The 17,784-nt window shown below is 41.9% G+C and overlaps 1 protein-coding gene across 1 annotated transcript in view; it reads left to right on the top strand.

The window, feature by feature from the left end:
- znrf3 (zinc and ring finger 3) overlaps nucleotides 1–17,784 on the top strand; it is a 68,703-nt gene that overhangs the window by 40,837 nt on the left and 10,082 nt on the right. The window contains exon 2 of the mRNA XM_060883067.1: nucleotides 4,659–4,781. Coding sequence (XP_060739050.1) covers nucleotides 4,659–4,781 — 123 coding nt within the window. The remainder of the gene's footprint in view (nucleotides 1–4,658; nucleotides 4,782–17,784) is intronic.

Here is a 17,784-nt window from a genome sequence, read left to right as displayed (position 1 = left end):
TGATTGGTCAGAAGGTTCATATTTTAAGTCATCGCTTTTACATCGGCAGCTAATTCACATAATTGTTTTAGACATAAAGTCTTGTAAAGTTCTCACTCACTCATCTTCTACCGCTTATCCGAACTACCTCGGGTCACGGGGAGCCTGTGCCTATCTCAGGCGTCATCGGGCATCAAGGCAGGATACACCCTGGACTGAGTGCCAACCCATCACAGGGCACACACTCTCATTCACTCACGCAATCACACACTACGGACAATTTTCCAGAGATGCCAATCAACCTACCATGCATGTCTTTGGACCGGGGGAGGAAACCGGAGTACCCGGAGGAAACCCCCGAGGCACGGGGAGAACATGCAAACTCCACACACACAAGGTGGAGGCGGGAATCGAACCCCCAACCCTGGAGGTATGAGGCGAACGTGCTAACCACTAAGCCATCGTGCCCCTGTCTTGTAAAGTTGTTAGAAGGAAAACATATGATCGTTAATTCAGTGAAGATGTAATATGTTTATGTAACGTTTATGTACGGGGACTTCAGTGTCGGGGCTTTGTAACAAATCGATTAAGGATAATTTCTCTGCTCATCATATCTAATGAAATGAAATGGTTCCTGTGAGAAGTTTCTCCAGGTTTTGGGGTGGATTATTGTGGCTGTGGTTTCAGCGTGTGGGGGGAAATGGATGGCGAAGTGTTCAATAGCGGCCCCGGGGCCCGCGGCGAACTGTGCTGCCTGATTGTTGTGGCTGAAATTGATACCAGCTCCGACCTAAATGCCATTCCTGAGGCTGCTCGCTGTGTGCCCTCTGTTATTGGAACCCAGCCACTATGCACAAATCTCACACAGTCCACACAAGCATGCTAAACCACCACCAGGTTCACGAGACGGCGGTTACACGTCGTATTTGGGAAAAGTGTTCGGCAAGGTGAAAATCGCTTCTCTGCTGGATGTGCTTCAGACTTTTTGTAACTTTAAAATTTCTCACATGCCACACTTTTATACTCAAAGACTAAAGGGGAAAAAAAAGTGCTTTGATCTCGCAGTAAGAGTTTTGCGAGTGCTAGAAGGCTTGGCTCTGATTGTTGGACATACTTGAGGATACACTTTAATACCGTCAACAATCAAGGATCACGTCGTGTCCCAAACTATGTCCTATAGTGCACTATTGGGTCATTGTGTAGTGGTGATCCCATAAATCCACATCATCCCATAAATCATTGCGGTGTTCTGTTTGATTCGTATCCTCTTTCCGTGAAGATCGCGACATGCTAACGTCTCTTACTAACGTAAAGTCTTTTAATCTTGCGTGTTCGGATTAAAGTCTGTTTATTGTCCAAGTGGATCTGATTTATTAACAAATGACATTCAAACCTCAATTTGTTTTTGTTTTGTTTTGTTTTTATTTCGATTTGAAATCAGTTTTAAGTACTTTACCCAATTACTTTCACCGATCTCTTTCCTATTATTTCTGGGTTCGCGCTCGACGTATCGATCCGTATTTCATGGTTTCGGCTCCTTTCATACAGATTGTCATTTTTCCTGGAATTTGATACGATTTACTGATTTTTAAATGAAAACTTTTAGCAACTTATTGTTTTGTGCATATTTTGTTTGACAATTATAAACATTTAAATTTAAAAAAATTGCGAACAGTTTTTAAACAGAACACTGAAATTGTTTCTAAAGGTAAAAATAAATATATTTACCTTTTAAAAACAATTTTAAGTACAAAATTTGTATCCAACAACAAAAAATCAGATACTCAATAATAACTAGTAAGTATGCAATTCAAGAAAACTTTTAGTTTATTAGTAATCATATGATGTGGCAACATTTATCACAATATAGCATCACAATGATTTGTTATAGTCGTATCGACCGGGACACACACACATACACACACACGCGCGCACACACATACAGGCTGCTTAGGAGCCCTTTTCAAAGACAGCCAGCATAGCATGCCATGTCACACACCAAAAAAGCATGGGGAGCTCGTGTGTGTGTGTGTGTGCGTGTGTGTGTCCAATGTAACCAGGGGCGATAGTAGTGTGGAGGCTGAAGTAGCTGTTGTTGGATGATCAAAGACCCTGTGATTTGTGTTAGTGACTGAGTCGAGCGTGTGTGTGTGTGTGTGTGTGTGGGAGGTGGGATGGCAGGGTGTTATGCTCAGGCATTTGGCGGTTGTCCATATCCCATGCTAAGCTCAGTAAACGTGCATGGCTAGCTCTATTGAGAAGCGCTCGGGGTCGTAGAGCGCAGGAGGTTTTTTGGTGGTGAACACGGACGACTGTGCGAGACTGAATGCACTGCTCCGGCCGTGTAAGAAGATCCACATGTGAAACACCGCTTTTCTTCCCCTTAGGGTTTGGAATGAGACGGGAAGGTGGGGAGAAGAATGAGGGAATGAGGGACACCTCTAGCAGTGGTGAAGAAAGGAGAGAAAGAGATGGATTAGGGAGAGTGAGAGAAAGAGGGGGATTCTGGTGGAAGCAGTGGGGCATTCAGCATCTCATGGGGCCTCCAGGGGAAACTCACTGCAACGTGTGTGTGTGTGTGTGTGTGTTTTGCACATTTTTTATTTTTGTAAACTTTTACAATGATCTGAATTATTGATTTGATTTAACTGCTGCTTTAACGGCTAAACGTCTGTACGCGAAGTCGTTTCTTGTCAGAAAGGTCGTATTTATGAGGTGAACGAACAAGAACGCCACCGCAAGGTTGAATTTACGAGCGTGAAACTGGATTTTGTTGAGTTTCCGAGTTGGGGGCGTGTCGATGGGCGTGGCCTGTTTTTCTATACTCTCTATGGCACAATTAAAGGATGCAGCGTCTGTAGAAGAGGTTGTTGAAATCGGACGATTCCTTGACTCGTAAATGATCTAATTTATTACGGGTTGGTTTGCTGTAACAAGAAATTGGTTGTGTTTTAGAAAATCTTGCGGTTTACAAACAGATTAACTACATAAAAAATGCAAAACACATGAACTGCATTCTTTGTTATTTTCTAAAGTAGAGTAAAAATCTAGCAGTGTTTTTATTAGATCATTAACAGAACCTCTCTCTCATCTCAGTCCAAAAAAGTGACTTGAACGCACCTGAACGTTCCTGACTCATAGGGGTTTTTTACACCTGGTCACTTCATGCGTTTTCTGTGATCAGATAGCTATCTGATGGTAAAAAGACCAGGTCTAAATGCCCTCCGAAACGTTTTGGAGACGGATATAAATCCGATGGTACAAACCCCTTCAGGAGGTGGTCTGGGACACATTTCAGATGAAACTGGACAGGTGTAAATGAATGTGGTTGTTCAAGCCACATACGTCAGCACTATACTCCTCCCAAACGGAAGTACGTCACTCGCAGGTAACTCGCGAGTCGTGCATCGCGCCAGAAACAAATATGTTTACCCATCAGTGCTGGCTCCGATCTTTCACCCAGGTGTCTCGTTTGGTCTTAAAATGCACTGCTGCTGCCAGCGAAAATGCAGCAAACAGTAAATGCTGTTTTTTGTAACAGCCGCATACACTAAAGTGTGTTACATGTCAATTACCCCGGAAATGAGGTAAAATATATTTGCATATTGGGCGGGAGTAGAAAGATCGGATCAATATCCGATTCGCTGAGATGTATTTATGTGGCCTAATGTAAATGGAACAGTTTTAACAAATCAGATAGCTATCGGATCAGAGACAACACATGAAGTGACCGGGTGTAAAAAGGCCCTAAAATACAAACTTCCCAGGAGGTCGTGAACTAACGTTAACTCTCTGGAGTCAATCAGAAGTCGGCGGGTGTTGGTTTATAAGACTGCCCGCATTAACGCAACCCGTTTGAGCAACATTTTTTTTGAGCCTGAAAAGATTACCACATGCTCAGATTTATTGAGCGTTCTCAAGTAAAAGCAATCGCGAGTTTGATATTCTGCTGATAAGAATGACAAAGCTGTAAAGCACGCCGCTCCACGCGTGACCTCTTTCTGCAGTTATGTAAATAGGGAATAATCTTTGGCCTAGTTCTTTTCCTCCAACTTTAAGTCATTTTTAATCAACACCTGCGGCGCGGCTTCGCTGTGATCAAAGCCGGCGGAGTTGCTCGCGTTTACGAGCGCTCGTGCATCCAAAAGGAACGAGTGCGATTCCGAGGCGTGTGCTATTCAAACTGCAAGAGCTGCCATTTGAATCCTGGCTTACATGAAAGTGGCTGATGCAAACATTTTTATTAAAGGGTGAGCTGAACAAGCGAGGAGAACGCCGCTGTTGAATTCTGGATTCTGATTGGTGCTGCTTTTGTTTTCTGTAACGGAAAGGTTTATATTCGTTAATGCGCTCGTTCTGGTACTGTATGTTATCGTTTCCATAGCAACTTGACGTTTTACGAAAGGAGACTTTAGCGTCAGCGTTTTTTGTAGCGGTTAAAGGAAAGCCTGTAACTTGTCGAATGGAGGGTTTTGCGCTTTCTTGGCAACGTGAATGTGTCTCTGTATGTAGCAGCTATAATGTAAAGGTTCCTGGAAAGATTGTTGTGGAATGTGAGTAATAAAACCCCAAAGCTTTGTGTTCTGTATGTTATATATGTGTTTTGGTATAAAAATGGTGTTAAATCTTTCTCTCTCTCTCTCTCTCTCTCTCTCTCTCTCTCTCTCTGTGTGTTCCAGATGCATCCTCTGGGTCTGTGTAATAATAATGATGAAGAGGATCTATATGAGTATGGCTGGGTGGGTGTGGTCAAGCTGGAGCAGCCTGAGCTCGACCCCAGCTGCCTCACCGTCCTCGGCAAGGTGAGTGTTCATTTTTACGACGCCTTTTTCGCAATTTCTGGAACCCTAAAAATGTCCAGAACTCTGTTTACTTTTCTCCTGTTGCTACGGCAATATGGAAGAGACTTAAACTACGCTGAAAAATGTCCATCTCTTCATGATTGGCTGCGTTGCTGTGATTGACAGAACAGAGCGAGTATGCCCCGCCCACCCAGACAGCATAAACAATTTTTGCATTCTCTGGTCTGGCGAACACACACGAACATGTGATATCGACAACAAGCACTTTATGATGCACCGCTTTGTGCTTTTGTGCTAAAATTCTGTTTGTTTGTTTCTTTCCCAATTCTCCGACCTTCTTCGAGACGTCGGCTCCTCGTGTTGCTGCTGTCGCACAGATGTGTTGATGTGGTTTCCGACTGTGTGTGATGCACCGTGGTGTATAAATACAGACAAAAAAAAGACATCACTGGGCTAAAAACAGCCAAAGATGAATCACATTCTTCTTCAGCACGTAGTTTGGCGTCGGTTTAGTAAGGGGGCGTGGCCTGAAGAGGCGGGGTTTTTGTATAAGAAGTGATTTAGATGTTTTTCTATTTCTTTTTTTTATACATGTTGACTTGTTCTGCTAGTTTGTGAAATTGTTTGTATAGCTGTGTGTGTGTGTGTGTGTGTGTGTCACTGCCTCTCACCAGCAGTGGAAACAATGCATTATTTTATTATTTCACTGAAATGATCTCTCTCTCTCTCTCTCTCTCTCTCTCTCTCTCTCTCTCTCTCTCTCTCTCTCTCCTTCTCTCTCTCTCGCGCTCTCTCTCTCTCGCTCGCCCTCTCTCTCGCTCTCTCACTCGCCCTCTCTCGCTCTCTCTCTCTCTCTCTCTCCTTCTTTCTCTCTCTCGCTCTCTCGCTCTCACTCTCGCTCGCCCTCTCTCTTGCTCGCTCTCTCTCTCTCTCTCCTTCTCTCTCTGTCTCTCTCTCTCTGTCTCTCCTTCTCTCTCCTTCTCTCTCTCTGTCTCTCCTTTTCTCTCTCTCTCTCTCTCTCTCTCTCTCTCTCTCTCTCTCTCTCTCTCTCTCTCTCCTTTAGTCTCTTGTCTTCTTTTACCCTCAGCGACTCTGAGTCAGGTTGATTTATGGCTTGAGCGGCTTGACAGATCGAGGCTGGTCATTTGTAATTTAGAGAGCACTCAGGTTGGGGTGTGTAGCTGCACTAATGGTTCTCTCACACTCAACGCATACTCATACACTCCTCTCTCTCTCTCTCACACACACACACACACACGCGCGCGCGCTTGGCTGTGTGTTTTGAGCTCTATCATTCAGTCTTTTGTCGTTGTGGCTGATTGCAGAAACACTTCATTAGTGGGAAACACTGTAGCCATTTTTTAAAAGCTGCTTTAATGAGGTGTGTGTGTGTGTGTGTGTGTGTTGGGATTTGTACATAGACTGTTTGTTCCTCTGCTTCCTGTCTCTGGCTGTCCCTGCTTCCTTTTCCATTGGCAACTTGTTCATACCTGACACACATACGTGGCCGTGTGGCCTGACCTCAACCTCACCAGGCTCACCGGAGTGTGTTCAGGAACTTCCTGTCTGGGTTGGGGGGGTGTGTGTGTGTGTGAGAGAACTCTATAGCCATACGCTGGAATCTGTCTCTGTATGTTTGTCTCTTTCTCTGTGTGTATAGGAGCGTGTGTGTGTGTGTGTGTGTCTTTCATCATGTGTGTGTCTTTCTGTACACAGAAACATTAATAAAAACTTTATTTGAAACAGTAACTTGTTTCCATAAAAACACACACACACACACACACACACACACACACACTAATGAATGGGAGGTCTTGAGTGTGAGGCCTGATCTCCGGGGTTCTTCTTTCATGTTTGCGCTCTCTTTAACCTGCTGATATTATCTCAGCAAATTTTCCTTCTCTCTCAGTTCAAAGGTCATGCCACCGGTGGGCGGAGCCTCCTCAGACTGGCTCCTCGGTGGCTACGAAATCACGGCTTTGGAGCCCGCTGAGCCCGTTGCCATGGCCACTGGGAAGCCTCTCATAACATGTGTGTGCGTGTGTTTTGAAAGCGAGCCGAATGAAGGCGCTGTTCAATGGGGGGCCAAAAAACAGAGCTTTATTAAACTTCACACGGCGCTTTCAGAGACCGGAGAATGGAACGACCCACAGAGAGGGAGGGGGGGAGAGAGAGATACAAACAGAGAGCGGGAGTGAAAGAGGGAGACGCTGTGAATTAGAGGGAAAGAGAGAGAGAGAGCGCGAGAGAGGGGGGGAGGTAATGGTTAAAAATGAAATGGCCTGGATAATGTCATGGAGTCGCTTTTACTTCAAAGGCTTTGAAAGGGAAAATGGTGGCGATTATTTGGTGGAGGAAACAGAAATCAAAGAGCTGGAAGGACTTGAAGTTCCTCCAGCAGTCATTTCTCAAACCCAGAGACAAGGCTACGAATGTGACGGACCGAGTTCAGGATACTGCGGCGAATTAAAGGAAAAAATAGAGTAAAACATCTCAAAGCAAAAGACCAGTGAAAGGCACAAAGTTGTTGTGTGGAAATAAAGTGTTTACTGATCCGCTTGTGGCCTGCAGTCAGCGGATGTTTACCGTCACTGAACCTCTGCCAGTATTTTACTGGTCCGGTTTCTGGGAAGTGTCTCTGCTGCTTTTTATACTGAATCACAGCTCCTTTAATTTAACACTGAGTTTAAGAGAGGAGGAGGAGGAGGAGGATGATGATGACATTGGCCATGGTTTAATATCACAGTATTTACAGTAGTGTGTTTGTGAAATACACACATGCACACACACAGAGAGAGAGAGAGAGAATCCTTTCAGTATAATAAAATAATGCATTGTGTTTCCGCTACACTTAAGTACGTGTGCCTGCTGGTGAGAGGCTGTGGCGCACACACACACACAAACACACACACACACACAAAGTTAGTCATTGTGTGTGTTTGAGTTTGTTTGTGTGTGAGTCTGTGTGTGAGAGTGTTAGACCGGTCTGTGTGAAAGTGTGCATGTCTGGGGTTTTTTGTGGGCGTGTGTGTAGTTGTTGTCTGTGTGTGTAGTTGGGGTGTGTGTGTGTGTGTGAATTTTGTGAGTGACTGTGTGTGAGAGAAAGTACCTGGATAATGGTGTGTGTGTGTGTGTGTGTTGGCTAAGTTACAAACACACAAAAAACAAGAAGCAACCTCAATTTTCTCCCAGGGACGAATGACTGAGTTTCATGGGGGAGGGGGGCCAGTGCCCCTGTGACAACAAGCTTGGACCCCCTTTTGGCCCCCCTAAATGTGGAGTGTAAAATAATTTTTATAAAACCTTTTTTTTTGTGGGGGGGCACGGTGGCTTAGTGGTTAGCACGTTCGCCTCACACCTCCAGGGTCGGGGTTCGAATCCCGCCTCCGCCTTGTGTGTGTGGAGTTTGCATGTTCTCCCCGTGCCTCGGGGGTTTCCTCCGGGTACTCCGGTTTCCTCCCCCGGTCCAAAGACATGCATGGTAGGTTGATTGGCATCTCTGGAAAATTGTCTGTAGTGTGTGATTGTGTGAGTGAATGAGTGTGTGTGTGTGTGTGTGCCCTGTGATGGGTTGGCACTCTGTCCAGGGTGTATCCTGCCTTGATGCCCGATGACACCTGAGATAGGCACAGGCTCCCCGTGACCCGAGGTAGTTCGGATAAGCGGTAGAAGATGAATGAATGAATGAATGTTTTTTTGCGATGGTTGTTTTTTTACATCCGTTATTAGACAGTTGCAACGCGGAACAGAAATGTAATCCACACATTTTCTAGAGGGACTGCTTAAAGCGGAACACAACAGTATCGTAGAACATGCAATATTATAGTTGCAAATATTATAGTTGAAGACTTCAAGCACAGAAGGAACTATAGAGCTGAGTAAAGTTGTTAATATGTTGTATTTGTATTAAATGCATTACAGAAGTAATGCATATCGTTGATGTCGGGCGGAATCCTCGTATCTCCAAAACCGTTATTTTTCAGGAAATTAAAAAAACGCCGTACCTTATCTGCAGTGCACAGGGTTTAGTCCGCGTTGCAGTGGATTGTCTTGCGCTAAATTCCTGTCCTCAGACGAGCACCAGAACTAGCGGGGGTCAAGATTTTTTTTTTCTTTGAGCCCAGTGTTTTGAAGACATTTACCTCAGAAGACGTGTTGATTCGTTGCGACTCTTCTTGAGGAGAAATATGCCGTGAAGCTCTCCCACGGAGTGAGGAAGAGGTGGACAGTTGAAGTGTCCAATGGAGTTATGAGATTTGCGCTCAAGCTATTTTCAAGACTTTAGATCGGTTAATAACTTGTAAAAATAACAGACCCACGTGGGGACTGACCAATAGCATCGATACGTGAAAAAATATGAAATTGACAAAATTTGGACATACGAGGTTTCCGCCCGACAGCGACGATATGTAAATGCATAACGTTAGATCAGCTAATCTCAACCTGGCCGTTTGTTAGTTTGTGGCAGTTTGAAAAGGGATAAAATAAATATATGATCAACAAACTCATGGTTCTGAGTGTTTTTACTCAGTAAACAAGTTGTAACGTTAAATGTTTAGACATCGTTAGTTACCTAGCAAGTCAGTTATTTTCAGTAAATTAATTCATAAGCTTCTTGGTCCCCGTTGCTTTTGCTCTATACTTCTCACCAAAATGAAGAGAAAGAAGGACATCATGTCGTTCTTCCAAAGAAAAGATAAGGGAGACAGTGAGACAGAGCCAGATGGTATAGGTAATAGTAATAATAGTAACAAAAAGACATGACAAAGAGTAAAAATGAGGGTGGTAAAATAAATATGTAAATACATTCTCATCAGCAAATAATGGAATAAATATAAATAATACAACTGGCCCCAGCTTGGTCTAGAACCGACACTGCTGAAATGATGGACTTTTTCCAGTGTGCAATGATATTCTTGTGTGTACTGTTGTGATAAATGCAGAAATTAGTGAGACAAGATTAAAAAAAGTTATCATAAGATAAAAAGTTTAATATTAGCACATGTCTGGTCATGTCTTTTTTTTTTCCCTCTCAATGTTTTTTTATCCCCTTTCCCCTTGTTTCCTCCACCCTACAGAGAAGCAGGGGTTGTTAATCTCCTCTCTCTCTTTCTGTGTGTGTGTGTGTGTGTGTGTGTGTGTGTGTGTGTGTGTGTGTGTGTGTGTGTGTGTGTGTGTGTGTAAAAAGAGCTGCAAAATTCGGGGCATAGTTTAAACCTGCCGCTCTGTTTGTCCAAGGAAAAATGCAGCTCTCTTTAGCACAGATCTCATTACAAAGGACACACACACACAAATGGGGGCTTTCACTTATTCATACACACACAAACGCAAACACACACTGCGCCACTTCAAGGGAAGACTAGATTAGAGAGGTATGAAGGCGGAGTGTATGTGCCCCTTTAATTATCCTCCGTCTGCCCGCTGTATTCAGGACGAGGCACTCCTCTTTTCCCTCGCTCCAAACTCACACTGTGTGTTTTTTTTTGTTTTTTTCTTCTGTGGGAGATTCTTTCAGGATCTTATTTTTAAAAATTAATGGAGCTGTGTGTTGGATTAATGAGGCAGTTGAGTGTAATTTTCCTTTGTCTGTATGGGCATCAGGCATGTGAAGGAATTAGTGCAAGCAGTGATTGTGTGCGTGTGTGTGTGTGTGTGTGCGCGTGTGGGGGTGTGCTGGATTAATCAAGATCTGAACATTATAAAGGTGGTGTGGGGTTAAAGTATCTAGCAGATGGTGTATATGGTGTGTTTGAGGTTGGTGTGTGTGCCTACATGGTAAGATGGTGTGAAATTTGTGCATTGGTTTTAGAATTGTGCATATAATGTTTGAGATTGTTTTGTGTGTGTCTGTGTGTGTATTCTGCAGATTTGATAAAGTACATAGCTGGTTTAAATGGTGTGGGGTTTGAGGGTATGTGTGTTTGATGTATGTGAGGTTGGGGGTGTGTGAGGTTTTGTGTATTTGGTTGGGCTGTATGTGGTGGGGTGGTGTTGGGTATTTTGTTTGGAGTGTGTGTAGGGTTCGTATATGTGGGTGTGGGGCGTTTGTGTTAAGGGGGTGTGTGGGGTTGGGGTATTTGGTGTAGGGTGTGTGTGTTTGTGTAGGGTCGGGATATTTTGGTGTGGGGTGTGTGGGGTTGGGTATTTTCTTTGTGCTGTGTGTGGGGTTGAGAATTTTGGTGTAGGGTGTATGTGTGTGTGCGGTCGGGATATTTTGGTGTGGGGTGTGTGTGGGGTTGGGTTGGGTATTTTCTTTGGGCTGTGTGTGGGGTTGAGAGTTTTGGTGTAGGGTCGGGATATTTTGGTGTGGGGTGTGTGTGGGGTTGGGTATTTTCTTTGGGCTGTGTGTGGGGTTGGGGTATTTGGGTGTGGGGTGTGGGGGGTTGGTTATTTTCTTTGGGCTGTGTGTGGGGTTGGGGTATTTGGTGTAGTGTGTGTGTTTGTAGGTTCGGGATATTTTGGTGTGGGGTGTTTGTAGGGTCGGGATATTTTGGTGTGGGGTGTGTGGGGTTGGGTATTTTCTTTGGGCTGTGGGGGGGTTTGGGGTATTTGGGTGTGGGGTGTGTGGGGGGGTTGGTGTATGTTCAGGTACTGTGTGTGTTGGACTTTTGACTTGTTTTTGCACATTTTTGCTGTGAAAGAAATACAGTTTTATGATTGTGAGGAAATTTTGAAATATTTTTAATGTAAAAAAAGTTTAAGCTCATTCAGGAAGACTTTTTGATATTCAGTTAAACGGTTAGCGATTAGCATTTTAAGTCATTGATAGTTGACTAAAATGTGGTTTGCTGTTTGGTTAAAAATGATCAAATTTGACATTAGTTAAATGGACATTCAGATAGTTAGCTAGCAAGCATTAGGTCCACAACGTTAGGAGGTTACGTGTAGTTATAATGTCATAAGTAACATAACAATGTTTCTTACACTATTGTGTTCCTTTATTAGCATGCAATCATACTGTTTTGTTGATGCTTTGGGATGTTTGGGAGAGTTTTAGTGAAATTCCTAACTTGCAGGATTGTTTCCTTTTCCTTGATGAAGGAAAACTGTAGCATGGGACGAAAAAAGCTGATTGAAGGAGCGGAAATTGAATTAGCGACCTTCGTCTCGGTCCGTAGGATTCTAGCAGGCTTTTGAATACAGAAGAAAACTTGGTGTAGTGGAACATAGTCCGTATTTGTTACATACACACAGTTCTAAATATGAGGAGAAATTACTCAGATATTGAAACAGCAATCAGAAATATTTGTTTACCTGCAATTAGTAGATAGTTAACAGTTAGTTAGTTAGTTAGTTAGTTAGCTAGCAAACATTTGGTAGCTTAATGTTACTACTGCAGCATGTTAGCTAAAGGAATTTAATTATGTAAATGATTTCAATTCATCTATGGACACGTGGAAATTGTGTTACATCGGTTGACTAGCACTATACAGTTGTTGCCATGGCGATGTCTCAGATGGGCATTAGGCACTTGGGTAACTTTTTAAATTACAAACATTTTCACACACTATTTTTAAATACTTTTAAGTTTAAATAAAATGGTTTATTCCTGATATAATATCGTCGCTGTCAGACGGAATCCTCGTATCTCCAAAACCGTTATTTTTCAGGAAATTAAAAAAATGCCGTACCTTATCTGCAGTGCACAGGGTTTAGTCCGCGTTGCAGTGGATTGTCTTGCGCTAAATTCCTGTCCTCAGACGAGCACCAGAACTAGCGGGGGGTCAAGATTTTTTTTTTCTTTGAGCCCAGTGTTTTGAAGACATTTACCTCAGAAGACGTGTTGATTCGTTGCGACTCTTCTTGAGGAGAAATATGACGTGAAGCTCTCCCGCGGAGTGAGGAAGAGGTGGACAGTTGAAGTGTCCAATGGAGTTATGAGATTTGCGCTCAAGCTATTTTAAAAACTTTAGATCGGTTAATAACTTGTAAAAATAACAGACCCACGTGGGGACTGACCAATAGCATCGATATGTGAAAAAATATGAAATTGACCAAATTTGGACATGCGAGGTTTCCGCCCGACAGCGACGATATGCTGTCATGGTTTTGTAATATGAGGTGCAATTCCTGACAAGACAACAAACAATATGCTTAGTTATAAGCAACTGGGAAATATGTACAGTGACCAGTTATGAGTACGGTAAAGGCAAAGTGACAACAAAAATGACACTAACAAACTACTCGGAATAGCAACATTTCTCACAGATATGCCAAAAAGTCGATAAGTAAATGCCAAGAAAAGACCTAAACACTTAAAACTGAAGTCATTTAGGACCTCATTTTGAATAATGCCTTCAGTGTGTATATAAAAGTGTTTATATCGGATCATCTCATAAACGCCATAAACGTGACCTTGTTTAGAATGAATAAAACAGTGTGTATATATTTTATAATAGACGTTCGTTATAATGACCGTAACAGAGATCGTTAACTTAAATAGTTTGGCTAAATGAATTTCTTGTCAAAGGCTGATTGGACTGGAAGGAAACACTGATTGGACTTCAAACGTGTGGCACGTCAAGCCAGTTTCCAAAACATGCGGTGGTGCTAATCAGCTGTGACAATGTTGTTGTATAAACAGAGACGCGACACAGCGCTAATTCTGAAGCTAGTTTCCAAGAAGAGTTCAAAATATTTTAATAAATGTAGTGAGACAAATGTGGTGTTTTTTTTGTTTTTGTTTTTTTGTTTTTTTTTCTTTCACTTTAAATTTTAGGCTTTTGAGTTTTTAAGATTAGCAACAAAAACAGGTGTTAGATTAACATTTCATGGCGGTTTGTGGTGATGATGATGATGATGATGATGATGATGATGATGTAGTTATCTGCTCATTTTAAATGTTCATAACCTAATGAGTTCCAGGATTGATGTGTAAGAAATTCTCATCTAAACCTGAAATCTATCTGAAGCGAAGTCTCAATGAGACATCAACATTTCTCTCAGATCTGCGAAAAAAACACTAAGAAATCGCCAAGAAAAGACTGAAACGCTCCGAGCAAAAAACCGCTAACATTCTGTGAGCTTTAAAATATTACAAATTAGTAAATGTAAGAAGAGATATGCGTTTATGTCGGATCGTCTCGTAGATGTGATAAAACCTTGAGTTAGTACCCAGATATTTGTAAGACCGTTGTGTCGTTCTTGCCATCTATTCTGTTCAGTTTGCGGCTTCTACTGTGTAATTCAGGCTGAATCTGTGTTCTATAATATTGATTTAGGGGTAAAAAAAAATTACCGTACGAGTTTTGTTTCTATGGAGACACTGTTCGAATCGACAGTTTCTACTTTACTTTGTACTACTTCTAAAGTTTAATTAATTTTTTTTATTTTTCAGTATACCAGTTCTGCCATGAAGCCTGTCGACGGAAAATTTCTTTTCATTTTATTTTTATTCTGTTTATCACTTTTTTTAATGTAAATATTTCCACATGCTTGTAGCTAACAAGTTGGACATTTCTGTGTAATTATTAATACTACATTTAATCTGGATTGAAGAACATAAATATGAGCAAGATATGTTGTGGAAACACTGTTGCTAGGCAACCGCGACACGCACTGTTGGATGGAAGCGAGTGCTAATCATTTCTAGTACTGCTAGTTTAGCTAGTGAGGGGGGAAAAAAAACTGATTATTACCGTTTCTCTCAAATCCGCGGCTAAAAAAAAAACACTTCACTGTATCTCACTCAGACTTTTACACTTGAATGTTGGTCCTGTGTTTACTTTAATATATATATATATATATATATATATATATATATATATATATATATATATATATATATATAACATGCACTCTGATTTCTCTGCACATCAAAACGAATCTTCCTGACAGATCTCAGATCAGTCCATGCTGATGCCTAAATCCAATCTCGAGCTGTTCCGAAATACGCGGATCCTCGACGAGGCCCCAGAATCTCTCCCGCATTATTTCCGCACTACTTACCAAACGCCCTGCACCTTCCTGCACAAACACACAGGACTTCTAAATAACTCCTGCAAACTGTTTCTACATCATATCTAATGGACCAGAAAAGCAAACGGCGTTGAGAACTGAGATGAAAAAAGGCGTTTCAGTTTCCCGTTTACGTCGTCTTACTATTTTATTCGGGAATTCGTTCTAGAAAAAACGAATTGGTTCACATACAAACGTGGGGTGAAGTCAGTGTGCTTCAGTTTTTTTTTTTTTTTTTTGTCAATATTGAGGTGAAAAATGCCTGATTCTGTGGCTTTTTTCAAAAACTGGGATGCAAACTGGCTCAAATCTGTGAAAATCTGTCATTCTGATTAAAATCACAAGCTGCTCCGAATATTTTTCGATCTCTTGATAATTGTATTTTTTTATCATTATTTTGCCCCCCTGTTGTATCAGAGCGTCGGTTCAGTCCGTCATGTTCTACTGATGATCCGAGGAAAAGGACCTGAATGAAACCCAGTGGGGGAGACGGAGTGTGTCCATAAAAACAGTACTGGAACTTCTGAGTTAGATAAATTCGCATGCTGTTGGTTGATTTATTTTCCTATGACAGAAAATCATTTTTTATAAAGAAATCTGAAAAAATAACATTTTATTTTAATTAAAAAAAAAAAAACATTTACGTCAGTTGAATGTTGTGGGACGAGTGAAGCTGGTTACTTTCTCATCTGTTTTATTGAACTGATATTTTTATAAAATGCATAATTTTCTCTTCCTCTCTCTCTATCGTTTTTGTCTTTCTCTCACTTTTTGTTCTTTCTTTCTCTCACTTTTTGTTCTTTCTTTCTCTCACCTTTCTTTCTTTCTTTCTTTCTTTCTTTCTTTCTTTCTTTCTTTCTTTCTTTCTTTCGTGTGTATTGGGGTGTGTGTGTGTGTTTGGCCTCTGCCTGTAGCCTAGCGAGGTCCTGGCAGGTCTTCTCAGGGAAAAAAGAAATAAAGACAGAAAGGCGATGGGGGTAAACGTTTCTAACCACATGTGAGGGAATTCTAAAGCAGGAAAGTATGCCTTTATCTCCGAATAAACGCAGGAGGCAACATGAAATTACACAGGGCTTTCAGGAGATTTAATGACTTTAATTATAGCACAGCAGAGAGAGATGGAGAGACATGCATGGGGGATAGGGAACGTTACTCTCTCAGAAGAAGAAGAAGAGGAGGGAAAAATGAAGGGGAAAGGGGTTTTAATCAACACTTTTATCAGTAACGAGTTGAGATTTGTTGTCTTGATTTCATGCAAATTTGTCACGGTGAGCTGCAAATCAACACGATGAGTTTGGGTAAATTCCTCGGTGCAATCACGCAAGTCTTTCATTTTTTTTTTTGTTTTTTTTTTTTATCAAGTTCAGTTCAAGGGAGGCACGGTGGCTTAGTGGTTAGCACGTTCGCCTCACACATCCAGGGTTGGGGGTTCGATTCCCACCTCCGCCTTGTGTGTGTGGAGTTTGCATGTTCTCCCCGTGCCTCAGGGGTTTCCTCCGGGTACTCCGGTTTCCTCCCCCGGTCCAAAGACATGCATGGTAGGTTGATTGGCATCTCTGGAAAATTGTCCGTAGTGTGTGATTGCGTGAGTGAATGAGAGTGTGTGTGTGTGCGCCCTGTATCCTGCCTTGATGCCGATGACGCCTGAGATAGACACAGGCTCCCCGTGACCCGAGGTAGTTCGGATAAGCGGTAGAAAATGAGTGAGTGAGTTCAGTTCAAAACTGGAAGGAAAAACACTTAACCGTTGTTTTATCTTTTTTTTATTTATCTGGGATTTAATTGAAATAGATTGTGACAGAGACTCACAGAAGCATGTGTTTACATTTATTAACTATGATCTAAGTAATCAGGCCACGCCCACAATCTACAGACACACACAAGCCCTTGAGTACAACCAGGGTGCCAAAACATTTAGTATCCACAATAATAGAGCTACATCGTGTGTTTAATCATCTTTGGGGTGTAAAAATACACACAAGCAAAGTGTTTTATTGCTTTTAAACCACAGCGATATGACACAATAATAATTATTATTATTATTATAATTAAGCCATTACTGATTCTCAGGCATGTTATATAGCGGTTATATGCAGTTGTTCCCTCACCAAAATCTTATCTCTTTCATGATGTTATTAAAATGAAAATAAAAGTCCTGAAGACTTTAATGAGTCCCCCGAAGACGACAAACGTCCTCGTTGTCGATGTGACGGTCCTTTAATTCTGTTCTAGAAAATATCAGGAGCGAAAACCTGAGAGAAATTTGCTGTTTTATTTAAACCCTGATAAATTTTCCATCTTATTAAAACATTGTGTATATTCACCTGAAGTGTGTCCGTGTGCTGAGTCGAGGCGGTGTGTAAGTGTGTTGAACAGGAAATAGTTGGTCTCTGTGTGTCAAGGAGCGTATTGATTTTTTTTACGCTTGTAGTTTTTTGGCAGTTGTTTTGACTCGTTCTTCGAAACGCTATTTGCTCAGTGCTCAGCCTTCAAAGCGTTCTAGTAGAGACCCTGCGGCGAAAGCGTACACACACAGTAGTGTGTGTGTGTCTGGGGTGGAGGTGGGACACCTGCGCTAGCAAGGGTGTGTGTGTGTGTGTGTGTGTGTGTGTGTGTGTACTGTGGCCTTCAGCTTGCCGTAAGGAACAGTTTTATTTGGTTATCATGAGGCAAGTTCTTACTCGACACAACACGCCCAAATCTATCTATCTCTCTATCTCTCTCTCTCTCTCTCTCTCTCTCTCTCTCTCTCTCTCTCTCTCTCTCTCTCTCTCTCTCATAGATCTGTAAATTATTAACCGAGAGTGCAAGCTTCAAAAGAGTCAAAACACAGCTGAAGTGAGGAGTTCGAAGCCCCTGTGTGAATTCTTCTTACAGAGAAGAAACAACTTAAATCTTTGCTAACTTTTTAAAATTATTGTGTTTATAAGTGTGTACAGTATAAGGAAAGAAAGTTCTGATACCTGGTTACACTCTACAGTATGAATAAAACACACTACTTACTTCCTCTGGGAGGGAAAAAAAAAAAAAAAAAAAGAGTACTAAT

This window comes from Tachysurus vachellii, chromosome 12, assembly GCF_030014155.1.
Source record: "Tachysurus vachellii isolate PV-2020 chromosome 12, HZAU_Pvac_v1, whole genome shotgun sequence".
In the NCBI taxonomy this organism is placed as follows: domain Eukaryota; kingdom Metazoa; phylum Chordata; class Actinopteri; order Siluriformes; family Bagridae; genus Tachysurus; species Tachysurus vachellii.
The sequence above is the reverse complement of the archived record's forward strand: the minus strand, read 5'-3'. Positions and strand labels throughout refer to the sequence as shown.